Source organism: Myotis lucifugus, unplaced genomic scaffold, assembly GCF_000147115.1.
Source record: "Myotis lucifugus unplaced genomic scaffold, Myoluc2.0 scaffold_337, whole genome shotgun sequence".
Classification (NCBI taxonomy): Eukaryota; Metazoa; Chordata; class Mammalia; order Chiroptera; family Vespertilionidae; genus Myotis; species Myotis lucifugus.
The window spans coordinates 8781-35230 of record NW_005871385.1 but is presented as its reverse complement, the minus strand read 5'-3'; the positions used below and the strand labels follow the sequence as shown (position 1 = coordinate 35230).

At 48.0% G+C, this 26450-nt stretch overlaps 1 protein-coding gene across 12 annotated transcripts in view; it reads left to right on the top strand.

Moving 5' to 3' along the window:
- KANK1 (KN motif and ankyrin repeat domains 1) overlaps positions 1-15705 on the top strand; it is a 169305-nt gene extending 153600 nt beyond the window's left edge. For 8 of the 12 annotated variants that reach the window (XR_002832189.1, XR_002832190.1, XR_002832191.1 and 5 more), the window contains 9 exons: positions 339-536; positions 1145-1253; positions 2386-2628; positions 4528-4615; positions 7928-8147; positions 10615-10757; positions 11436-11635; positions 13974-14072; positions 14667-15705. Coding sequence is in view for 4 of the 12 variants with exons in the window: in XM_014466412.2 (XP_014321898.2) it covers positions 339-536; positions 1145-1253; positions 2386-2628; positions 4528-4615; positions 7928-8147; positions 10615-10761; positions 11439-11635; positions 13974-14072; positions 14667-14729 (1364 nt within the window). In the remaining 8 variants the exon portion in view is untranslated. Of the gene's footprint in view, positions 1-338; positions 537-1144; positions 1254-2385; positions 2629-4527; positions 4616-7927; positions 8148-10336; positions 10479-10565; positions 10762-11435; positions 11636-13973; positions 14073-14666 lie in introns of those variants that run through there. The other 4 variants (XM_014466412.2, XM_023764573.1, XM_023764574.1 and 1 more) reach the window with 4 other exon arrangements.
- Positions 15706-26450: the final 10745 nt, after the last annotated feature.

The following is a 26450-nucleotide window of genomic DNA, read 5'->3' as shown; positions in this document are numbered from 1 at the left end:
GGGGGGGGGGGGGCGGGAGAGAAGATGGACTGTCAGGAAGCTACGCTGGTGGCCCAGCATAAGGCTAGGTGTAGCAGCCCGAGCAGAGAGAATGACAAGCTTCGGATACGCTAACAAAGGAAAAGATTTAGAGTCAAGAAGGCCTTGGGGGTTTGAGTGTGGGTGGCTTGGATATAGTTCTACCTACGCAAAAAGAAATTGCGGGAGGTGGGGTGGGGACGGGGGCGGAGCACTTAAGAAAATGATGAGTTGCAAGAATCTTTTTATTTTTCGACCGTTTAGCCCATTTTGTTTGGTTCCAGCATTACACACTTCTCCACCCTTCTCCTTCCTGACAGGAAGTAATTTGGAATACACCTGTAGGTGTGGAGGCCTACAGTCAGGAGGACCGTTAAATACGCAGACATCCCGACATGGACAAGAGGTGGGGTTCACAGAAGGAGAGCCCGTCTGCAGCCAGGACACCTTCCCCGCTCAGGAAAGCACGCTGTCTGCAGTGAACCTGACAGATGACCAGATAGCTGCTGGCCTCTACGGTAACCTTCCTCCCGCCCAGTCCTTCCCAGCGGCGCCCGAGTTCCAACCTGATGTCCCTGTGCCTTATAAACTCACCTGGAGGCAGACCTAGCAGAGCTTTAGGATTACTCAAGAAAGAGCTCTGTGGTCCCTTTAAGAAAACTCACCTGATATTATGAAGTAGAAAATATTTTAAATAGCGTTTCACTCTTTCACAGTCTGGAAGGCATATATTTTCCCCAGGTTATTTCAGCTGAAGAAAAGTTATAATAATAACCCTTATTTTAGTGCCGAAGTGGTTTTTGAAGATCAAATGAGACACGACATCACTTTATAAACAGTGAAGTCTGATACACACGCTAGTTGTCGCTGCTTTTGTTATGTCTGGAAGTACTAATGGTTTTTCTTTTCCATAAAGAACATTATTAAATGGAACTTTGAATTTTTTTTGCATGCACACAGTTTTCCAATGAGTTGTGCAGGTTTCTCATATATACATGCCAAGGTCTGTATGTACATGAATGAGGGGGGAAAAACTAAATGTATGTGAAGAAAGATTACCTATTCACTAAACTCGTATGGGTATGAGTTACGTAAATTTTTATCGCCTTGATTTATGTTTTCACAGTATGTGCAAGTAATGAAAGTACGCTGAAGTCCATCATGAAGAAGAAAGATGGCAACAGAGATTCGAATGGAGCGAAAAAGAATCTCCAGTTTGTTGGCATTAATGGAGGGTAAGGAAAGATGGTGGTGCCAGCATATACGTGGTCTTTCTGTCTCCTTTGCCTCCTGCCTACTGGAGTTATATCCAAAGGCGCCCAGCCTGGGATGCCGCCGCGTCTTGGTGATGGAACACTCCCTCCTAAGAAGGGGGCACTCGGGCTTCTCTCCTCTCCCCCTCTTGCTATCTTTTAAGGATATGTCACTCTTGAAAGGAAACCTGATGAAGCTGAGCCATCTTCTCACCTTTGACCTGAAAAAAAAAGAATAGTCTTCAAACAAAAGCAGCAGGTTTCCTGCACTGTTGGACACCTTGTACTTACCCGTATCTGAACTCAGACACAAACAGAAAGAGACTGAGCGCGTCACTCCATGGCCAGCGAGAGTCGCCCACTCCTTCAAAATGGGTTGTTTTCGCTTGGCGCTCCATGTTTGCAGACAATTGTAGGGCCTTGCCCCTGAAGAGCAAACCAGTCCTGCCGTCAGCTCTTTGCTTTCTCAATAGAATGTTTACTAGTTTGTTTCTTCTCTTCTAATTGGCACAAGTAAATAGCTAAGCCTGTTTGTCTTCCGACCATTAAATCAAATCAATCTATATTGAAAGGATAGAAAAAATGAACAACTGCAGACCTAGTTCTTATATGATAAAGTTTCCTGTGTTTTATACTAAGCAAGAGGTGCTCTCTATCTATAATAATGAAAGTGTAATATGCTAATTAGACAGGACTTCCGAACGACCTTCCAGACAAAGCCAGGGCTGCGAGGGCCGAAGCCCCTTGCACGAATTTCGTGCATCGGGCCTCTGGTGTGTGTGTGTGTGTGTGTATATATATTTATATAACATTTTTCCTACAAGTGGTATATGATACCAGTTGGTAATGCAGGTTATCCCTCTTAAGTCAGAACCTATTCAGAACTACCAGGCTTTTAAATAGACCTTACTTTGGACTGCTCAGTGTAGGGCAAGCGTGTTAAATAAACGAGGCATGCGGCCCACCGGTCGCAAGTTTGACATGCTTGGTGTAGGGTCTAAACACACTGGTGAGACTTCTGGAGTCAGTCCGCAGCGTTCCCTTCATAGACGTTTCTGTCACTGGGTCTTGATGGGCACACCTTGCATCTCCTGAACTCCCGATTGCCACCTAGGTATGAGACAACTTCAAGTGATGATTCCAGCTCAGAGGAAAGCTCTTCTTCCGAGTCAGAGGATGAGTGTGATGTCATTGAGTACCCTCCCGAGGAAGAGGAGGAGGACGAGGAGGACGAAGACACTCGGGGAACGGCGGCAGGGCACCATGCAGTTGATGTGGAAGGTTGCAGGTCCGCCAGGGTGGAAGATGAAATGCAGGTTCAAGAATGTGAACCTGAGAAGGTGGAAATCAGAGAGAGGTGTGGTACATTCCCCTCCCCTCCCTTCACCCCTCCCACGTTTAATGTACTTTGGCAATAGAGTTGGCCGTTTAGGAGATTTTGCAATTGTATCCATTTGTTTATTAGTCTTTCCAATCTCCAAAGGAAAGCTAAACTTGATCTGTTCCTCAGAGATGCATACATCTTGTCGTGATATTGATAAGTACCAGTGTAGAAGAAGGTGATCACTCTCAGATCTCTTACAGTAGCAAAGAGAACGGCTTGATGTTTTTGGTCACCTTTATTTCCTTCAACTTTAAGTATTTGTCATCTAATGGTGTACTTGGAGCCACCATCCACAGAGCTATTAGCGCCTCTAAGGTTTCCATTGTTTGAACAACTCGCCTTGTATTTAAAGGCATGTTAGAGTGCTTTGTGTCCAGCACATTTCTTTTAAGGTTTTAGATTTTACCATTAGTCATTTATCTTTTTTAAAAAAATATATTTTATTGATTTTTTACAGAGAGGAAGGGAGAGAGATAGAGAGTTAGAAACATCGATGAGAGAGAAACATCAATCAGCTGCCTCCTGCATACCTCCTACTGGGGATGTGCCCGCAACCAAGGTACATGCCCTTGACCGGAATCGAACCTGGGACCCCTCAGTCCGCAGGCCAACGCTCTATCCACTGAGCCAAACCGGTTATGGCTAGTCATTTATCTTGATACACTTCTCAGTACTGTTCTCACAGGAGCGTTGTGTGTGAGAGGGACAGTTTTTTGGCCTCAACCAAAGATCACATTTACTGTAAAGATGATGTAACCGGTCACACGTCTATTTTTGGTTGTGCACTGAGTGATTGGGAACACTACAAGAATGGTTTTTGGAAATATCATAAACAGCAGCTGAAATCTCAAGTAAACACTGGTTGGCTGAAACATGCACATAAAATGTAGTAAATTTTAAAGACTTAGTAAATACAGCGTCAGTGCCTATAAAACAAGAGAGAATGAACAGATGGAAATTTCAGTGTGGTTTTTCACTATGTGATGCAATAAATAGAACATTTTAGAAAGCTTGCCTTTTTTTAAATTTGGCACGTGAAAGCTTAACTGTATTAAGACAAGGTAAGTACTTTTAGTTTATATGTCCAAGTATTTTCAAATGGCGCGATGTCTTGTCATCTGATTTTTTAACAGCTTTATTGAGATATAATGTATATATCATATGTCCTCTGATTTTTAAGTTTACACTTCACGTGGGTTCAACAAACACATCCTGGGTCACCAAATGTGAGTTCAGACGTGTGGTTTACTGGTCGGTGTAATGGATATGTGGTAATTCAGGCCTCTTCAACCCCATAAGAATAAGAAATACTTTTTAAAAAAAATATATATATTTTATTGATTTTTTACAGAGAGGAAGGGAGAGAGATAGAGAGCCAGAAACATCGATGAGAGAGAAACATCGACCAGCTGCCTCCTGCACATCTCCCACTGGAGATGTGCCCGCAACCCAGGTACATGCCCTTGACCAGAATCGAACCCGGGACCCTTCAGTCCGCAGGCCGACGCTCTATCCACTGAGCCAAACCGGTCGGCAAGAAATACTTTTAAGATCTCAGAACAAAAGGAGTGAAAAATATCCAAATGTTCTTCTACAATAATGTCATACAATTCAAACTTGATGAGGCCTAAAGCTACTCTCATGAAAAGCCGTGATCTCTGGTTGGAGGCGTTAGCTCTGTATCATAGCATCAGCCCTTGGCCAGCTAGGGACGCCTGGACTACCTCCAGGGAAGCACCTTGTACCGAGCAATGAGCTTGGCTCAGCGTGGGGCCTCTTGTCTGTTAAAGTGTTACAGAGTCTGAGATAAAAATGCCTTTCCTTTTATGGCCAATTGTGAGCTTCTTTCTTTTTATTTTTCCCCCCTTTTAGGTATGAATTAAGTGAAAAGATGTTGTCCGCATGCAACTTACTGAAAAATAACATAAATGACCCCAAAGCTTTGACCAGCAAGGATATGGTGAGTCTGATCTACAGTCACTGTCCCCAGTCTGTGCACAGTGCTGAGTGGACACGCTGGTCACGGCAGCTGTGGCCTGTCCCTGAGTTGTTGTTGTTGCCAGCATGCTTGCCTCCAGACTATTTGTAGCCTGTGTGGGCAGGGCGAGCATCCTGCTGCCCCGCTCCCTGGGTCACACTGTGAGCCGTTCCCGGAGGCCCAATCTCACATATCCTCCTCGACCCTGTACTTTTCCCGGGGGCGGTGCATCTGTGAGGCATACTTGCACGTGGAAGGTAGGGCTGATTGCAGTCACTCGGCACCTTTCTGCGAGTTCTGCTTCTACTTACAAAACCTTGTGATCCAGGTAGCAGCATCCCAGACATTTTTTTTACGTTAGCATATGTGTGGGGTTTTGTTTTTTTTGTTTTTTAAAGAAAAAACCTATCTGGGCCAAGGTCAGCATTCCTTTCAATTATGAAACTGCATATTATGTTCCGGTGTGGAATGCAGGCTGCCACTATTTTTAAACTTAGAAATAACTGCACTGTCGTCATCCCACAGTCTGAGAGATTCAGAAGCAAACAGCAGAGAGGCTGATGGTTGCCGTAGTGAGCGCGAGTGGCAGATGTGGGACAGAGCCGCGTTCCCGTGGCAGTGGTGAATCTGGCCCATTGCCAAGTCTGTCGCCCTCTCCTGCATTGGTGAGGTCGATGTGTGGCTGCTTTCGTAGGTCAGACCAGCCCTCGTGTTGACAGCTCTGTTCAGTGCGCTGAGAAAATGTAGTTTTTTGTGTTGTTTTAGATAGTAATGCGCAGCTGAATCTTTGCATTTTAGCATTAGATTTAATAGGAAGTTTTATGCTGGTTAACTTAAGTCAGCAGCTAGTGAGAGAGTTGATTTATAAGCCTCACAGCATTAGAGAGTTATGAAACCAAAATGTTTAGGGCTAGAAGGGATTTAAGGAATTATCTAACCCTGGAGAGGCAACTAGATTTCCTTCCTGTACAACAAGCACAATCTGAAGAACTGGTGGTGACTGTCACAGGCGTGAGAAGTGCATGGGCGTGTGCCTACGAGGCCTCTCTATTCTGGTTCATCCTGCTTTAACCAAGGCCCAAAAGATTATAAGTCTTGTCTAGAGTGGCAGCTACTAGTTAGTGCTGGGGCTAGATTATACCTGTCTTGAGTACTGGTTCATGTTTTTTTGTTTTGTTGTTGTTGTTGTGGTTGTTTTTAATAGGATATTGAAATATTTGTTTCTTTTTTTCTTTAATATATTTTATTGATTTTTTACAGAGGGGAAGGGAGAGGGATAGAGAGTTAGAAACATCAATGAGAGAGAAACATTGATCAGCTGCCTCATGCACACCCCCTACTGGGGATGTGCCTGCAACCAATGTATATGCCCTTGACCAGAATCCAACCTGGGACCCTTCAGTCTGCAGGCCGACGCTCTATCCACTGAGCCAAATCGGTTAGGGCTTTTGTTTTTATCCAAACTAAATCACATAACCTTAGTATATGGTATTTAAAAAAAAAAAAAAAAAAAGGATGGTGTTATCTCATATTTGTGTATGCTGCTACGGAGACTTAAACTTCATCAGAGCCAGCCAAGTCCTGACATTCAGTCAGTGTCCTGAAAGGAGTGTGGCAGTGATGTTTACGGAAGGAAATACTCCATAAAATTCCTGGCCAAGGGGCGGACATCGACTACATGCTGAACTCTATCAGTGATGCACGAAATGCCGGTCTGAACCTTTGTCACAAATAGCGAAACCATGAAACATCACTACAGTGTTACTATTTCCCACTACGTTTAAATTGATCTTAAAACTGGTGCTTTCAGGCCCCTGATTTTTTAGCCATAATATATTTTTTCTTTAATCTGGCTCAGCTACTAGGCCATGTGGACTTCCGGGAAGTTTTCACATTTCTATGACCCCAGATTGCCAAGCATAGTGTCAGGCACACATTCCGTGATCAGTACATTTTTGTTCATTGAATATTTCTTTAGTGCAAAAGTGTTTAAAGTATTGTGCTGTGAAAAGTAGTGGACATGTGAATGGCCACAATGTCAGGGGCCATATAACCCTATAGGACACTGGATATTTAGCAGTAACAGAGCTAGGATAACCAGAGGACATAATTCCCCTTCCTTCCGTGTTATAATGCCAAGGAAATAGAAATCTGAATATGTAAAAGAGGGAGGGGGGAAAAAAAGGAAAAAGCGGGAGCAGAAAAATAGAAAAAAAAATAGAAGAATTCTCTCTTGGCCAGGACCCCTTTCAATGAGTGACCAGAAATATGGTTAATGGGCTAAAACTGAATCATCAGTGGCAAGAAGATAGAGATGGAAGCTCTACAATCTCAACCTTCCTATAGAAAGAGGACTTCTTGGATTCTGTTTCTTTTGACATAGACTTTCCATCTTTCTTTGATATATTTTTAATCTTGTAAAGAGAAGCAAAGCACAGATGAATGGCACACTCATATGAAAGAGGGCCCGTGAAAAAAGTGTAGTTATCCCCATCACCAGCATTGGCTCTGATCCATCTACCTTGAACTTCATGCGGTGCAAGTTTGACCTGCTCATCCATGAAGAACATGTCATGTGTCCACACCCAAAGCGGGGACGCGAGTGGGGCTGATGACCAAAAGCAGATGATCCTCCTGGGAAATGTAATTTGTCCCAGATCTGCTTTTTCCTCCCTTTCCATGACTGAACATGTCTTTAATATTGGCGTGGGGATTGAGCTGGCTACGTGCTTATGGTCTCCCAACCTCACGTTGTGGAGATGTTGAAGGAGCTGAGCAGCATAATTAAGTGTGGGTTAAGTAATTCCTTCTGTCCCAATTACTATGAAAGTCATTTGCACGGCCAGCATAACTGCATAATGTTCATAGTTCCGTAATAACTAGAGCCAGGCCTCAGAGTTTTACATGTATTGCTTCAGGCATTCTCGCCACCAACACTGTGGGGGGAAGGTATGTTTATTGTCCCCATTTTGCAGATGAGGACACTGAGGCACAGGATGAGTGTCTTCCCCAGGGTCTGAAACAGCCCCTAAGGAGCAGAGCCAGAATGTGAACTCTCGTACAGGGCTCTGTGGCCCCTTAGAGAAGTCAGAATATGTTTGAGTTTAGAATCAGGAGGGATGACCCATGTGGAAGTTGAGGCCTCTCTCGGGGCTCTGGGTTTCGCTGCTGTTTCTGCAGCCAGTGCTAACGGCATGGGCTTTGGCCATACAAGGCTGGTTCCTTGGGCTTCCAGCTGGGTCCCAGGGAGCCTATAAATAGAAGCACTAACAGCCTCGCCTGGTGTTTTGGCAGCGGTTCTGCCTGAACACCCTGCAGCACGAGTGGTTCCGCGTGTCCAGCCAGAAGTCGGCGGTCCCGGCCATGGTGGGGGACTACCTGGCGGCCTTCGCGGCCGTGTCCCCCGAGGTCCTGCGCCATGTCATCAACATGGCAGACGGCAACGGCAACACGGCCCTGCACTACAGCGTGTCGCACTCCAACTTCGAGATCGTCAAGCTGCTCCTGGACGCGGGTACGTGGCCACGGGCTCCTCTCTCAAGGCGCCCGCCCGGGGTGCTTGGTCAGCGCCTCCATGCTGTGCCACCCTGCAATCCTCCCCATTTCTCCTCCACGTGGGAGGCGTGGCGCGGAAACGAACGCGTGGGAGGCGTGGCGCGGAAACGAAACAGGGTGACGGACTCCAGATTCGGTGTCGAGCGGAGGTTTGGAGTATATGGTGAGAGAAAGGCATCCCTGGGCAGCAGTTCCCGCTGCTGGAGTTGTGCAAGGGCAGCGGGTTGGCTCCCAGGAGGCTGGGCTGCTCCCTCTGGCCTTGCTCCACGACCTCCAGCCAACTGGCTCAGGGAGGTGTGTGGGGACCAAGCAAAGGCACTGTGATAGATTAGGTAGAATCATCCGCGTTTCCGCCAAAATACACCCAGTTATTGGAAAATCAGCATAGAGCGAAGGAAGTGTTACTCCTGAATCTGAACCATAGTCGTGAGAATTGTGGAGATTCTGGTTTATAACTGGAACTTGCCATCTCAGACTATTGCCAATGGATGTACTAGAGAGGAAGCGAGGGGGTGCTGCTACATAGAAGGGTCCCCTTTGAGGAATGCTGAGCTTTCAACTTGTTATTCAAACGGAGCAGCCCAGTGGTACATATAGTTCCCAAAGCATTTTGATGTATCTGTTTATTATTTATTTATTTTATTGTTGACACTATTGCAGATTCCCCCCCATTTTGTCCCCCGCCACCCAGTCCTCCTGCCCCCTGCCCCCCAGGCTCATTTTGATTTATTTTTGAAATCCCGATTTCCACTTGTGTGATGTGGCTGACAGAGTTCACGGTGCCTCGGTGTCGTTAATGGACACACAGTGTGGACAGCTGATTTAGAAAATGACTGTAAAGCTGCCTGGTTTTCCTATGCTGCTGCTTGACCCAGCAGCCCAACTTCTTCTGCTCTGTTTTGTGGATGTTGGATTAATGCAGGGAAGAAACCAGGCAGATTTGTCCACTTTTCTCTTCTAAGCTTGCTTGTTCCCGGCGTAGGGGCCATGTTAGGATACAACTGCTTCCGGGTTTCAGGAAGGAATTCCAAGCCACCTTCCCTTCAGGCTTTCCAGACCGTAAACAGAGCTGGTGATACTGTCAGCCCTAGTTATTGTTTAAACAGAGAAGTGGATAATATCCAGGAAAGCAAAAAACAGGATTACTCCTGAAAGTGATGATTCAACCTAGCCTTGGATATTTTGTGCGGACAAGATATTTTGGTAAATTAAATGATTTTAGTTAATTCCATTGTTGGATGCCTTTGGTTAATCACTTTTCTGATATATATATGTTTTTATTGATTTTAGAGAAAGAGGAGGGAAAAGGATAGAATCATCGATCAGCTGCCTCCTGCAGGCCCCCTACTAGGGATGCAGCCCTCAACCTGGGCATGTGACCAGGAATCAAACCAGTGACCTCTGGGTTCATGGGTTGACGCTCAACCACTGAACCACACCGGCTGGGCTGGATTTCGTTTTGACCGATCACCATTATAGGCAGAGATTGTGGCTCCATAAAGTGTGTTTGAACTGAACGTCACAGATGCTGAGGAGCCTCGCAGAGCACGTTTGCTCACCCGCTTCTCCATCACACAGCCTTTTCCTTTCTTTCCTACATTAAAAAATATGCACTATTGTCGATGCCAGATGTCCCTGGTGTACAGTTGTTTCAGAACTCAGGGAACGTTCTCATGGTACCTCCTCCCTGTGATGGAAACAGCCTAACATTTTAACTGCATTTGGTCACACACAAGTGCCTTTCCTGCATCCTCCATTCCTTTCATTTTATTAGTGCGGAAGGAATTTAAAAGGCCTGGAGGATAACGTCGCCCCAGAAGACCTCTTAGTAATTATAGGAATAGGGAAGGTCTGGTTTATAGGGTCTCTTAGTCCCTGGCAGTTTGGGACTTGACTGCATTTGCTCTCAGACCACAATTCCCGGAGTAGGTGTCGAGTGATTGAAATTCTGCTTCTAAGGGCCGCACACTCGTCTGATGAGTAAAGCCTGGGCCGCAGAATGAGTCGTGGTTTCAGATTCAGATTCCGTACACAAGCCTTTACAGATCCTTGTCACTTGTAGCTCTCACTGCCTTCTTCACTCCACAACAGTGATTTCCTAAACACAGATCAATGTCCAGTTGCCACATTATTGTATATCCTTCACAGCAACCATTCCTTAGAATAACCTCCCGGACAGCCATGCGATTCCAGTTCGGCCGCCAGTCGCAAACAAGACATGTTCTGAAAGCTCATTGTAGCTCCTGGCCTCATGAAATAAAAGTAATAATTTTTTTGTGTGATATAAAAACACCCCTCGCATTTCCTTCCAAGTCACTCCTGACCTTGGACCTCCTGAGGCCATGTCATTGGGTTCTTCCAAACACCATGCCTTCAGTTCCTATTAGGAGATGAGTTATCCCTAAACAAGACTCCTGTCGCTGCAGACGTGTGCAACGTGGATCACCAGAACAAGGCGGGCTACACCCCCATCATGCTGGCAGCCCTGGCCGCCGTGGAAGCGGAGAAGGACATGCGGGTGGTGGAAGAACTCTTCGGCTGTGGGGATGTGAACGCCAAAGCTAGCCAGGTGAGCGCACTTTCTTCCCAGGCTCGTTCGTGTCCGTGCTTGCTAGCACAGCTCTGACCTGCACGGCTTCCCACACCCCCTCCCACCACTGGCACTCACTCACTGGCCCAGCCCTGAGTCCACCTGGCCATCTGGCAGCCCTAGACGACCGCTGGACAAACAAGCGCACAATGAAATACTGGCCTAAACTTCCCATTGGAAACTTCTCCGTCCTTTGCCTCTGTTTGGAGCCGTGTGCACGTAAACTGTAGGTCAGCCTGCATATCGGTGACTGCGAGTCCCTGCATCGACCAGGTGACTAGTGTCTGCATGCCGGTGCCCCTAGTTCAGATGTGTTCATAGTTTGACATGGTTAACCATCTTCTGACTTTCCAGCTCCTTGATATAATGAGACAGAGCCTCCAAGCTAAAGGGGAAAAGTGACTCGATACGTTATGATCTAACATATTAACTTAGCTCATCGCTCATGAGAAGCTGATTGCTCCATGCCTGCCTCCACCCGCATGCTTCCACATCCATTTTTTCCCCTCTGTCACCACACTCCCTCCTCTCCCCCACTCCACCACCCCCCCCACCCCCCCGCTCCTCACCCCCAGCGCAGGCCCCCCCCCCCGCCATAGGCCATACCCTGCCGGCCCGGTATGCACTTCTGAAGTTCACTGCCATTTCTCTGCGCAGGAGGACAGACAGCCCTCATGCTGGCGGTCAGCCATGGGCGGATAGACATGGTGAAGGGCCTGCTGGCCTTCGGTGCTGACGTGAACATCCAGGACGACGAGGGTTCCACCGCCCTGATGTGTGCCAGCGAGCACGGGCACGTGGAGATCGTCAAGCTGCTGCTGGCCCAGCCCGGCTGCAACGGCCATCTGGAGGACAACGTGAGCGTCTCCCTGGGGCCGGGGGCCCACAAGGCCACGGGGCGGGGGGGAGCTCTGTGAGTGCTGCTTGGCCAGGGGCAGAAAACAAATCCTCCTTGATTCTCCTTGAGGATTTGTGTTGCCACCCAGGCCACCTCGCTTCATGGCCCAGCTTGGCAGCATTTATTGTGTGCCAACTAATACTCCATTAACTAAAGCCAAAGGCTGAGTGATAAATGGACCTCACCCCCAAATTTACTAAAGGAAGGAGGTGCTGGGCAGGCACGAGAACCAGCCTATTAAAGGGGAATGAACAGATTTACATACAGAATCAGACGTAGGCACTTCTAAGTCCACTGAGAGGACCAGGTCCCCGGCCCGGTTGGAAATCCGGATTGCCAGCCACTACCAGTTGGGGTTATTGGGTGACTAGAACCGATATTACTATAGTGAAACACTTTCCCAGGGAAATGAAGTAAAGGCAGGTGTGCCCGTCACCAGGGCCCACGGGAGTGACGTTGCATCAGCCGGGGGAGCTGGCCAGTCTTGGCTCCCTTCACATCTTTCCATTCCTGCTTGGGCTGGTCCATCATCACCGTTCTAATCTCCTCTCGCAGGTGCTAAGCTGTCCCCACTCCCAGATAACCCTTGACTGGGAGCCTCCTAAGGAAAGCTGCTTCTCTCATAGGAACTAACATGTGGGTGGTGACAGGGTTGAAAGGGCCAGAGGTCATAGAGGTCGGGCTGGGTGGGCTCTGTTTTGAAAAGTTTATCTCTGTGGAGCACAGGTTGGCTTCCTCTAACTGGAAACACTAAAAAGTGAGAGGGAAAAAAACATCCTTCTTCGCACTGAACCTCAGGTCCCGGTGGGCCCCAGGCAGCAGGAAGAGCAGTCAGTGCGGGGATTTGCAGGCGCGGTGGCTGCACAGGAGCGGAACCGCAGTCCCGCCTCATTCCCTCACCTCCGCCCGAGCAGAGGGAGCGTTTCCAACCTGTTCCCTCAAGAACACTGTGTTCCGTGTGTCTTGGTTTTTGTTGGTTGGCTTTTGCTTCTACTCTCTTTCAGCAAAGAACGGCTTGTGGATGTAGTAATACGAGGCCCTAGCCCAGCCGTGGGCAAACTACGGCCCGCGGGCCGGATTTGGCCTGTTTGAAATGAATAAAACTAAAAAAAAAAAAAAAAGACCGTACCCTTTTATGTAATGATGTTTACTTTGAATTTATATTAGTTCACACAAACACTCCATCCATGCTTTTGTTCCGGCCCTCCGGTCCAGTTTAAGAACCCATTGTGGCCCTCGAGTCACAAAGTTTGCCCACCCCTGCCCTAGAGCCACAGTGCCTTCCAGACATCCAGGTCACCAGCTAATCGTCTACTTCCTCATCCTTAAGGAAGTGGGAGGCATCTTTATTCCAATCCTAGACAGAAACTAAGTTGTGGTGTTTTTTGCCTTGATGCTCTTTTATATCCATGTAAATCCCTGCAGTTTTAATAGAAACCAAACATTTTACTGATAATTTTTCTTTCCCATATGTAGTGTTTTCCACATATTTCCATAAGATACATTTCTTTTTTAAAAATTACTTTTGAAGAGGGGAGGGAGGGATTGAGGGAAAGAGAGAGAGAGAGAGAGAGAGAGAGAGAGAGAGAGCCATCAACTTGTTATTCCACTTATTTGTGCGTTCATTGGTTGATTCTTGTATGTGCCCTGACCAGGAATCAAACCTGCAATCTTGGCATACCTGGATGTCACTCTAACCACTTGAGCCACACAGCCAGGACCCCATAAGATACATGGCTGCAAGCCAGCAGGATTCAGTGCTTCTGCATTGATGTTACTCACACATCCCACAGGGTGGTTAGGGATGCAGGACCAGCTCTCTCCCCAAGAGGAAAATTAAGAGACCTTAGGCAAGATGTCAACACATACACCATGGTACATGCCTGCTACTCATTTGTAATTACAAGGGGGGAAAAATTAAAATACGTTTCTACCTCCATCTCCTACTGTCCCCCGCTGGTGGGCACAGTGGTTGAATGAGACTTCTCCATGGGCAGCCTGCATTGTCCAGGGCCCACAGTGTGCAGGCCTGTACACTAACCACTGTGAGGCCAAGACAGGGGAACGGGTGACGGTCCTGTTGACTGTGATTTCCTTAGAGTGCGGCCTGTGCCTCATTCGTCCTTGTATTCGTAGAGCTTAGCACGTCGAGGTCCAGAAAAGTTCCCTTTTAAAGGACTGAACCAATGGCTAGATTTGGGGGACCATGCCAGTTACTGGAGGGTGTTTTGTTTTGTTACCTCTGGCCGTCTGGACGTCTGAGAAATCCAACCTGGCTCGTTCTTTTCATCTTTAAGGATGGCAGCACCGCGCTTTCCATCGCTCTGGAAGCAGGACACAAGGACATCGCCGTCCTCCTCTATGCCCACGTCAACTTCGCCAAAGCCCAGTCTCCGGTCAGTGTTGTGCGTTTGGCATTTGTTAGGAGGCTGAAATCCACCAGACAGGTGGGCCCCTTCCTCTGGGAGTTGACAGGAGGCACAGGTTTTCTGAAGATTCTAAAAATGGAAGTCTTAATCTGGAACTTAAGAGTCCATCACTTTTACCCCAAACCGAAAGGCCAGGAGTGGTTAGCACAGCGGAGAAGGGACCCCTGCTTGTCCTCAGGGGACACACACTCTCACACCCTCACATGAAGGACTTATTCTGGGCGGAATTATTCAAATGGCACATCCCCAGCCAGCTAACACATATCGCCATGTTCCCACCATTTCTTGTAATGCAGATAGTGTGAATAGCAACCTGTGGTCCCAGAATCCACTCTTAGCAGGAAGTCGACTTCCCAGAGACAGCTGGTCACAGCACTGCTGAGCTCAGCTGGCTCCTGAGCGCCTCCTGCTGGCGGACCTGTGTTCTGTGTTCCAGCTCCTGCTCTGGCTCTGGCTCACCAGTGGTTGTCAGCTCTGGTGGACCGAGTTCCTATGTCACAGAGGACACACCTACCTGAGGTCACATACTAACCCCCATTTTTTTCCTATCCTGGTCTCTAGGGCACCCCTCGGCTTGGAAGGAAGACATCTCCTGGTCCCACCCACCGAGGTTCTTTTGATTGATTTATGTACAAATAGCCATCCATTTACATGCCACCATTAAGCTGCTAACTGTTCCTGTTGGGGTGACAGATACTGAATGTATGCATATTGTGCCTGAGCTCACCAGCAAACAGGACACAAAAGGCCAAGGACCGAAGGCTGGAGCTGTCACAGTGGAAGCTGAGCCAGCGAGAGATTGCCGGCAGGCACCCACCACCTCCCTCCCGGCCATCTTCCCTCTTTGGAGGGCACACTTGACCCCAGTCGCTGTCGCTGTTGAGTCTCTGCTCCGTTATGAACAGTCGTAGGAAACTGTCACCTGACCTGAGCGGGCAACTTCTGCGCCTTCTCTCCACCCGCCCCCACCACCCCTGCTGAGAGTGTCAGGTTCTCACTGGCACAGTGTTTCCAATTTCTCCTCCAGTGTTTATATTGACTGGCGTGGGACGATTGGAAAGCTCTTCAGAAATTCCATTCCAGGATGGTTTTGTTGATTTTTTTTTTGTCTGTATTATTCTAAAGCAAGTTGAGGTGACTTTGGTCATCAGCAACTTGGGCCTGGGCTGGTAGGTTTCTGGGTTAAAATGAAAAGACGGAACTCTTAAAAAAGTATAACACGTACAAAAGGAAATCTTTTCAGTTGGTTTTATCTCGGTGGATGTATTATATGACTTTTTATATAAAAGGTATCTATATGAAAGTGACACAGTATTTTCAACTTTTATATTCCATGGTAATAAAAGACATGAAGAACTACATGTAACAGTACCATATTTTTTTATTAATAATTGCACAACTCTATGACCTGATGATAAAGGTTGAATTGTGTTAGAGGAATTGGCTATATATTCGCCTCTAGAGGAACATGGCGTAGTTCTCCACGTATTTATGGATTCCTTTATACCATGTCACACTTACCATGGTCTTATATGTATTTAAATGTTTGAAGTGCCTTAGACTCTTGCCATATTTTCAAAATAAAATTTCATTAAGCTCTCTGCTTGTCCCTGCTTCATCTCTGACAGCTGTGTGCCCGATGCTATTGACTTGCAGCAGTGGCAGCACCAGCTGACGGATTGCACGGGGAGGCCGAGCGCCCGGCCCGCCGGTCGTGCACTCCAACAACAGAAGACACCTTCTGAGAGCTCCACAGCTCTGCTCAGCACTCAGGTTGCACATCACGAGTCTGAAATTTAAGACCTTGTTAGGCAAGCAGTTCACCAGACAGGTAATCTCCGAGGGGAGCCGGTGAGCTCGCTCTTCTCACGTGCAGAAGCAGCACACCTTGGTTCCGAGTCCGGGTGCACCTGCCGGTGCTGGTGGAAACCCGTGATGATAGGAAAGGAGAGACGGAGCCAGGCGGGCTTTTTATTTCAGACAGCTGATGGCTCGGCAGCACCTGTTTCCAAGTCCTTTCTAAAAAGTCCATCTGATTAGAACAGCGGTTCTCAACCTGTGGGTCGCGACCCCTTTGGCGGTCGAACGACCCTTTCACAGGGGTCGCCTAAGACCATCCTGCATATCAGATATTTACTTTACGATTCATAACAGTAGCAACATTACAGTTATGAAGTAGCAACGAAAATAATTTTATGGTTGGGTCACAACATGAGGAACTGTATTTAAAGGGCCAGAAGGTTGAGAACCACTGGATTAGAATGAAGAGGCGCGGTGGCCAGAATGCACACGAGGTGTTTGGGCAGAGTGGCTGGTGGTGGGTTTTTAACCCAGGTCATTGTGAGAGCCAGGTGCATCGCAAAAAGATCACTGAGGCTTTTCTTCAACCTTCATTTTCCTTCTTCCTCTCCTTCCTTTTTTTTGTTCATTCATCACTGAGCTCAAGAATAAGGCCAGAGACTAGAGTTTTCCAACAGGTGTGTGTCATCACAGTGCTTGCACTGGACAGCCTGTTTTCACGAGCTCAGGCGTTGGCACTTTGAAGAGAAGAATTTTGGAGGCGCTGGAGAAACATTGCTGGCAATTCAGGCCAACGCGGGGCAGTAACAGGGACGGCTCAGTTCACGCCAGGGCCTCTGGGCAGAAGGGCCGTTCTTTTTCATGCAGCATGAAAATGAGGCCACAGGTGCCGGGGTCACAAGCATCTCTTTCCCTCCTGGGACAGATCCGCCAGCTCTGGGATTTGGGCTAAACTTCGGTTCAGATAGTTATTTAAGGCCAAGTTCCGTCAGATCTGAAGTCGCACAGCAAATTAAAGCAGGAGAGTGTGTTTGAAGAAAAGTGGGGCTGTGAGTTTCCTGCCTCTTAACGGCCTGGCCTGCCTTTTGAGCAAGGAGGGCTGTATCTCAGGTGGTTTGTGATCCTGAGAATTTTCTCTGTTGCATTTGAGAAAGGAAGGCGATTTTGTCGGAGAAAATGAATTCCTACATCTGCGTGCTGCATTTCAGGCTTCTTGTGCTAAATTTTGCAAAAAGAAAACGAGTGCTTGTTTTGCCGCGGAGTGAGGTCTTCAGTACACATCTAGCTGCTGGGTAATGTCTGCTGCCTGTCTGCTGCCTTGGGCCTTGTTTGCTCTGCTAACACTGGGCACTTTGAATGCTTTTTATCTTGGGATCTTGGCACACTGTATTAACCAGCCTGAGTCTCCCCGTTGGCACAGCTGCAATTTATTGAGGCACAAATACAGAAAGGGGTTTGTGGGGGGACGCTTGGGCAAGGTCCCCAAGAGAGGCTGGCAGAGGGCTGGAGAGACCTGATTTTATTTTCCAGCTTTACGGAAAAGCCAGTTTTCCAGACACCCTGGCCCTGGAAGTTAAGAAGTTGAAGGCCAGCCCTGGCTGGGTAGCTTAGTTGGTTGGAGTGTCGTCCCATGCACCAAGGGGTTGCAGGTTCAATTCCCAGTCAGGGCACTTACCTAAGTTGTGGGTTCGATCCCCAGTTGAGGTGGGTACAGGCGGCAACCAGTCAACATTTCTCTCTCACACTGATGTTTCCCCACCCTCTCTAAAATCAATAAACATATCTTCAGGTGAGGGTTTAAAAAAAAAAAAAAAGCTGAAGGCCAGAGTCCACCCCAAGACTAAAGGAATAGAGCAATGGGAACTATCTAGCACTATCCCCACAATAAATGACATGTTGGGTCCCTGCCAGTAATTTTTAGATACTCCCATGAGCACAGTTTTACCCCTGACTTATATAACACTGAAATACTGCAGATATGTGATAACGCTTGCAGACAGAATCAGGTAAGAAAACTGCAATTTTCCCCTCAAGGGAAATAATGAACAGACGAGCCGTAATCTTTCTTTAAATGCTCATGGGTCCCTTTGAGGGGGAAGCCTGTTGCAAGCGGAGATACCTTTATTTCTGTGATACTTGGTGTGAGCTTCCCCCTTCACAGCATGCATAGGTGTCTCCGGAGGGAGCTGGTGGGCATACAAATTCCGGGCCCCACCCCGCAGATCTGCTTCTTTAGGTCTGGGAATCTAAGGAGCATCCCTGGTGTTTCTCACTGTGACCTTTGGTGCACACTGAGAATTTTATTACTCCTGAATTATGAGAACACTACCCTTAAGTTCTTTTCTAAACAAGGTAGGCAGGGTGGGGCCTGGAGAAGTCATTTCTAAAAGGCCGGGAACCTGCTGCCACGGATCCATCTGTGTGTGTTTATGGGGGAGGGAGGTGGGGGCAGCTCAGTGCATGAGTGACAGCAGCTGAGCAGGCAGTCAGCTCTGGGAATATTTTCCTGTTAATCTTTTCCTTCCCCACTTCCTTGTGAAGCAGCAATGTTCCTGCACAGGAAGAAGGCTGTGACCTGTTGCTCTGGCTTTGGAATAAAGACAGTTTTCTATTTTTTTTTTACTGAAAGTGCAGTTTTGGGTTTTTTTAAAGCCCCGGCCTTAGCCAGAGACTATTTCGTTCTCCTTTGTGCCATAAGGAAATTACTAATCATATGGTAACTCCGTGCTTACTTAGCATGGCTGTCATTTGGAAGCCAGCTGACTATAAAAGTATATTTAAGGCACATCTTGCTGAAGATGATGACCACAAAGGATGTGGCTGAGTGGTTGGCCACAGTGTTCCAGAGCTGCACACACTCTGCCCACCCACCAGAGTCCCTGGCCATTTCCGGGGGGTGGGGGGGGCGGGCGGTGACGGTCAGCCCTTCAATGTGACAGATGGACTTAGCACTGCTAATGGTGTCCCAGGACATGGGGCCCGAATGCCAGCAGGGACTGTATAGAGGCAGGAAAGCAAAGCACCATGTTTATGGGCGCATGCCTGCACTGATGTGTCTGATTTTGAAGACATTTGCGGAGAAGCCGGCATTTTAGGAAACCAACTGCCCACTGTCTCTCCATGAAGGCCTTTGATCAGGTAATAGGCAAGAAAATGGGAACTATATTCCTAATTTTCAGATCATGGAAGCTGCATAGGAATATCCCTAAAACCAAACGCCAATCTTGCATTTGGGCCAAAATAAATTTCACTTGTTCCTCATTCCCCAACCAGTTAACCCAGCCCTAGACCCACCTGGAAGGGCGAGGCTATACAAAAGGGAGAGAGAAAACAACTTGCGTTCAACGCTGGAAAGGTTGGCTGTGGGAGACCCAGTGGCGACTGGGCGGGTCACTTATTCGTCATCTGTCAGGCGGCAGCGATTCTGGCTATGATGGCATCTGCCCTGGTATGAAATAAGGAATGTGCGCAAGTAAACAGGTAATAAAGATAATATTCACTAAATTGGTTGAGTCCCTGAGAGTTCAGAGAGCTCATGGCCCAACCCTGTCCAAAACGTGTTACCCCACCCCCACCCCCCACCCCGAAAGCCAGTCTTCCTCCGGGCAGCTCACAGAGATCGGCTCCTGTGCTTGGGTTTGTCACACCACCTGCCAGGGCTGGGAAGTCTAGTGCTGCCTGGCTGATACCTGCTAGTTGAATGCATGTGCGTAAAAAAATAATTGAAGCGTGATGTTGGAAATCAGGAGAGTGTTACCGTTAGGAAAGGGGGAAGAGATGGCTGGGAGGGAGCCTGAGGGGTTGCTGAGTGCCCGATGACCATCCATTTCTTAGCCTTGAGGTGGCTACACTGCCATGTTCACTTTATGGTAACTCATCAGGCTGTATCCTCAGGATTTGTGCACTTTCCTGCGTGTATATTAACTTCATTTTTTTAAAATATAAAGAATGAAAAAGTTTGGTCAAAAAAGACAGTGGGGGAACGGTATAGATTTTGTTGATTTGAAGATCAGTGGGAACAAAGAGGCAGTGACTATAAAACGGAGAAGCCGTGGCCTTGCCTTTTCTTTGCTGTTAACATGCAGCGTTGCATCCGATGGCTACCGGGGCCCAGGCGTAACCTTGTACAGTGGTCATGCGGGCTGTTCCCAGGCACTCCGTCCTCTTCTGGGTGCTGCTCCCCTGCTTTGGAAGTTAGGCCTGGCATCTCCTCTTCCCCATCCGCCTGGGTTCCTGAGTGACGAGTAGAGTTCCCTTGCTGACCTGTGTTACCAGCTGTATTGGGGGCAAGAAATAAACCTTTATCATGATAAGGTAGGGATGTCTCCAAGAGGTGTGTTGCCACAGCATAGCTTAGGTTTTCTTTATTGGTATAGAAAGTGGGTGCTGCTGTAACCAGGTGGCTTAGATGGTGATTCGTGGCCAGCAAGGGCGTTGCCAGTGGGGACTCAGTCACAGAACATGGAAGAGTATTTGAATAATGCTTTTCTTTTTTTAAAGATATTTTTAATGATATTAGAGAGGAAGGGAGACAGAGAGGGAGATAGAAACATCAATGATGAGAAAGAATCATTGATCAGCTGCCTCCTGCACACCCACTACAGGGGATCAAGTCTGCAACCCTGGGCATGTGTCCTGATTGGGAATGGAACTGTACCTCCTAGTTCATAGGGTGGTGCTCAATCACTGAGCCACACTGGCCAGGCAAATGATGCTTTTCTTAATTTTCCTGAGGGTGGTCTGTGTCAGTCCCATCCTAGATGCCCAGGAGAGAAGGTAATACATATGTTACATAGATGCCTTAAGGCACTAAAGACTAAATCTCTTGGGAAGGATAGCCATGCCCTATGTACCTTCTGACGCAGATTGTATCTCATAAACTTGCAGTTCTCAAACTTGAGTTCACACCAGAATCCCCCGGGGGTGTGTGACAACACAGACCGCAGAGTGTCTGATTCAGTAGGCCTGGGAAGAGACCCAAGCACTGGTATTGCCCACAAGTTCCCAGGTGTGACCCTGATGCTGCTGGTGCAGATGCCGCACTTTGAGAACCGCTGCTCAAGGGGAAGGAGTATGAAGTATTACAAAGAGACTTCCCTTATCCCAACCGCAGTACCTGCTGGCATCCTTGGTGTTTGTATTCTTTGTGGGGTCTCGTTTGTTTGCCGTTTCCAGTGACGAAGCCTTACAGTGAGCCAGTTTCCTGTGGACCCTTTGCTCCTCAATCTAAAAACGAAATTTTACAAAGGTGCACTTGTTTCATGGCAAATCGGTCTTTCTGCAGCTTGTATAATATATCCAGTGTTTCTAATCCTGTACTTATCCAGAGTTGGGTTTTAGCATTTGGCCAGAGGACATGACTTTAATCACAGCTGCCATGTAAGAAAAATGACACACATATTATACTTAGAAAGGAAATCTTTCTTCATGCTAATCCCACTGGGCCTCCCTCTGCGCCGGCTCCCTCCCTCGTGAATCCTCATTTAAGAATCACCCTCTGGTTCTGAAAGCCCGGGGGGCGGGGGGGGCGTGCTGCATCGAGCCACCCTCAGCTGCTGCCTCTGAATTCCATCTCTGTTCTCGTGCTGCCACCGGGCAGAGGCACACAGTGCGTCCCTGTACAGAGCCAGGGCAGCGGTCCTCCTGGATGCTCACGCCAAGGCCGGAGAGACAGAGGCATCTGTGAGGGAGCCACAGGGGCCCATGGGAGCAGGAACCCACCCGAGGGAGCTCCTGCCTAGAGGCGTGCAGTGTCTCTGGGGCCAGAGACTGAATTGAGAGGAGTGAGGAGTAAGAAGAGGGTGGAGAAATCAGTGTGTCCCTGGGAAACTGGAGGCCACTTGTTTACGTGCTCCCCCGCCTCTAAGTTCATCTCCGAGAGACAAGGCTCACTTTCAGGAAGTACGCTTGCTGACCCTGATTGACAGCTGGCGTTGAATGACCAAGGGACACGAATGAAGTCCTCCCACAAGCTTCATTCAGTCATCGTTAGGATATATGACCAAGTATATCACCAACAGCCAGAAGCTTGGTGACGGCCATTAAACCCCTGCTGTGTGGTCCGGTCTGTGTCACGTTTAAACAGGTAGGACAGTCAGAGCTTACCTTCCTGTGTCAGAGTTCAGTGACTCCAGCTTGGGAGGCCAGTAACCCTGCCGTTGCTGGAGCACAAGAGACATTGACTGACGAACTTGCTCTGCTAGAGTTTTACCTGCGCTTCTAATCCGCATTGAAATCAGGGAAGCCACACGCTGCCATTGCCCGCCAATAAGTTTCATAAAGATGACCTGTCAGTGATAGTGTTATACTCTGACCTCTGCATGCACAGGAGTTTTCCAGATGCCAACATGAGGGATATTAACTGGTTCAAACAACCCACCCAACCCCACCTGGGTAGGCAAGTCCCGCATTAGCCAGCGCCCATGCAAATATAAGTGAGCATCATTTTTCTTGGCTTTGCTTCTCCCACGTGTGTTCGTTTGATGTCTAATAAAAAATGACTTGATTCTGGTGCTCATTCTCTGGTTTCTGCCACGATATTAAACACATCTAGAGTTGAGACCAGTGGGAGATATTCAGCTGTCAGCTCCAAGCAATGCAAGGGAGGAAGCAATCTGCAGGAACCCATTTTATTTGAAGGTGAAAGTTGCTTCTAATACATATGATTTCTTCAAGGGGTGCCTCATTCTCTAATTTCTAGGTGGGCATGTTAGTTGACTATGGCCACAGTAACACTGTGTAGCACGCCGCCCTGAAAGCCTTCATGACACACAACAAGCATTTATTGCTACATGTCTGGGTGGTCAGTGAGGTGTCAGCTGTTCCAGGTTGGCTTTGGTCAGGGAGCTGAAGCGATTCGGCTCCATTCCACGTGACTCTGATCTTGCAGCCGAGCAGCCCAAGCATGGTCTCACAACTCTCACAAAGACACAGGAGGACAACTGGACAAGGCTCCTTGAGACTTAAGCTCGGAACTGGCACCTCATCATTTCTATGGCCCAAGCAAGTTCAAGGCCAGTCATGATTCAAGGAGATTGGGAAACAAACCCTGCCTCTCTAATTAGTGAGAAGAATTGCAAAGCCACGTGCTAGAGTGGTTGGCTATAAACAAGAAGTTTGGAGCAATAAATTCATCAGAGTGAGGCCCTCCCCCAAGAGCAGTTCTCACCAGGATTTGGGAGGGTTCTCAAGAGCCATCCTTCCATTAACCTCCTCCAATACCTGTGGGAAGGGTGAAGACATTACATCCAGCAGAGCCTCTTCCACGGTGGAGGCCTCATTGTCACCATGGGGGAGCCCCTACCTGGAGTTACCTGCCTCAGAGCACCTGTGGCGGTGAACTTAAGCAGTGGACAGAAGGTGGTAACCTGAGATTCACGGGGGTGGTAGCTCCCAGCAGCTGGAAGTGGAGCGTGTTATAAGAGACTTGGGAGTGCGTTTCAAAGGCTGTTTTGGAGGAGGGTCAGGGTGAGGCCCACTGAGGGAGGGAGGATAGATTGCTCCAGCCAGTCCTCACTGAGGAGCCTTCTTCCCTGGAGAGCAGGGGAACTTGACCTTCACAACGTTGACTTCCTGCCAGCAGAATCAGAGAGGACCGTGGCAGGAGCTGTGTTAGAATCCCCCCCAAGCTTGTAGCAGACAAGCATGACCTTCAAGCATGATTTTCACCACAGGCTTCTTCCTGTGGCCAACAGGGAGAGGCCCCACGGTCATTTCCGAGTCCTAGTCCATGGAATTGCTCTGAGGCAGTCTTCCAGGTCCGTCTGGCTCGGTCTCTGGGCAGTTACTAAAAGGCTAACCCCTACCCCTTCGATAGCTGATCCCAGCCTAGCGGAGCACATGGAGCTGGACATTGTGGCGTGCGAGGAGGGGGTGGAGGGGGAGTGAATGTTGAGGGGAGAGGGAGCAGGGAATTGGCAGAGAGGAGCACTTTACCACTTGCTAATGAAGTGAGAAGAATTCTCCTTTGCTTAAGGACATTATAACCTTCTGGCTTGCTCTAGATATAAGCTGTCTACTGAAATCTCAAAATATTGAGGCACGTACTCCGCGTCCTACTGGAAAGATGGAGCAGGCTGCGGTCACCACTTTAGTCAAGCCCGAGAGCCATGCTGATAGGAGGAAAGTGAAGCTAATGGGAGGAGCAAGGAGAAGAACGATACCCAGCTAGCACCTTGTGAGGACTGGAGACAGGCGGTTCACCAGCCTGTGGCTGCCCCTCCCTGTGCTAACAGAAGAAGGCTGAGACGCCTAGTGGCCCGTGGTTCCTCGCTGCAGACAGACGCTGAAGCTGTGCTGGAGCTAAGATAGATGTTTCCTTTCATTTGCTTCAGGGAGAGTGCCCAGGGCAGGCCAGGGCTTTCGATGTCACGGAGATCTCCTCTGGGTTCCAGGATCACCTGGGCCAGGCTGTGCTGTGGCCTCGGCTCCCTCCCAGGGATCCCTCATGCCCCACAACCTCGTTCCTCCAGCCTCACTGTGTCATAGCTACCGGTCAGACGGTTGCTTAGGCTTTTATAGATACAGATAATAATATTCCATGACACCCTTTTATTTCACATTCTGCTCTGGATTCAAATAGCGAAAAAATAACAATCCTTGAACTAGTATAGCACAGAACAGTACATACCAGGTACTGTTCTGAGGGCTTTATATATGTTAACTGATTTTTTCCCTCACCACAAACCTACTGACTGAGGGAGTGGACGGTTCCTGGCACAGCAGGGTATTCTGCACAGGGAGGCAGATTCCACTTGGTGTTCACGACAAGTCTCAAGGCAGCCGGTCACACATCTGAAGGACAGAAAGGGATGAGCTGAGTTCTGTGCTGCTTCACAAGGAAGAGGGTCCGAGTGCTGAGCCAAAAATCCAACAAGCAGCACACACACTACATTTAAATGGTTCCCCGAGGAGGGAAGGAACCAGGAAAAGTTCACTCAACTAAATCCACTAGAGAGATGTTTGTTCAACTAAATAAATTCTGACTGAGCACCTCTGGTTCCTCTGTGAGGGGCTTGCTTAGGGGTGTGGGAGCTTGCATGGGCTTCCTGAGGTCCCCACTAGCACGGAGACCACTCCCTCCAATTCCTCCAAACCCTTTGCCAGTTTTAGGATTCCTCTGTGCAGCCTGACCTATCAGCTCCCCCTAGTGGCCAGCAGTGGGCACACCCAAGCATGGGTCAGTCTTCAAATAATGGTATTTTTTCAAACAAGGTTTCATGGGCACAAAAATCAACCTCATGTTATCTCCACTAATCCCACTGTGCTGTAGGGATGTTGAGACAGAAAGCTGGGCCTATGGCCCTCAGCAAGGCTCACATGCCGTAGTCAGTGCCGAGGGATTCCATAGAGAGTGATGACGCATTGGATTGAATCATAAGGAAACTTGGACAGTTATTGGAAAATGTAAGTGTAACTTTGGTTCTCCAAGTAGGTTAGTCAGTCTTTTTTCATTTTTAATGGACAATTTCAAGAAATAAAATGTTACAGACACACACACAAATCAATGTAACTACAAGCATTTTTTTAAAACCTAGTAAATCAGAAATCTAAGATTTAACCACATAATGGTGTCATTTCATGAAACTACGTGTGTGTGTGTGTGTGTGTGTGTGTGTGTGTGTGTTTTCTGGGTCGCAAGGTAAGATGTATGCGTTAGTGGGTAGAGTAGAAGTTTTAAAAGTTTGGAAAACCCAGGTCCAGAACGTGGTGCAACCAGGCCCTTTGTACTTTTAGTTCCTCGTGGCAAGGACGTTGCGGGGGATCATCTTCAGGCACCCATTCGGACTCATCCTGAGTCTAGGACTTGAATGGAGGGAGCAGCATAAAAGCGGGAGAAGATATAGTCCCTGGTCGTCCAGGGGTTAAGACATAGTTGACAAACAGCCGCACACAAGTAGAGAAAAGCTCAAAGCCTATTGTAGGGCAGCAGGCACCTGAGAAAGACTGAGGCAGGTAGCACCAAGGGTAGGAGGAGAGCTGTGGGAACAGAAAGGGGGCGGGGGGGGGGGGGGGCCGAGATTTGTCCCAAGATGTGTCATAAAGGAAACAAAGGGCATGGAAGTGCCGGAGGGAAAGGAGGCTAAGTCTGGAAAGGACTTTTCAGACCAAGGTCATTACAGCTCAGTGTTTTCCTGATAAACCATATCTACAGCAAGGGCCTTCTCTTTTAAAGTTGGCTGATTTCTCCCTCTGTTGTCATTTTTAATTTTTTTATTGTAAAATACACATAACATGAAGTGTGCCATTTTAACTCTTTTTACGTGTACAGTTCAGTGGCAGTAAGTGCATTCACATTGTTGCGTAACCATCACCACTACCCCTTTCCAAATCGTTTTCATCTGTAACTGTAACAGAAACGGGAACCTTCAAGGAATATTTATCCCTTTCCCACGCCCCCTCCCCTGAAAGCCTCAAGGGTATTTTCTGGCTCTGAATTTGACTTTTCAGAAAGGTTCCGTATGTGAAATCATGCAAAAAGGGTCCCTCTGGGGCCGGCTAATTACCTTTAGACAAAAAGGCTTCCAGGGTCGAACATTAAGAAGG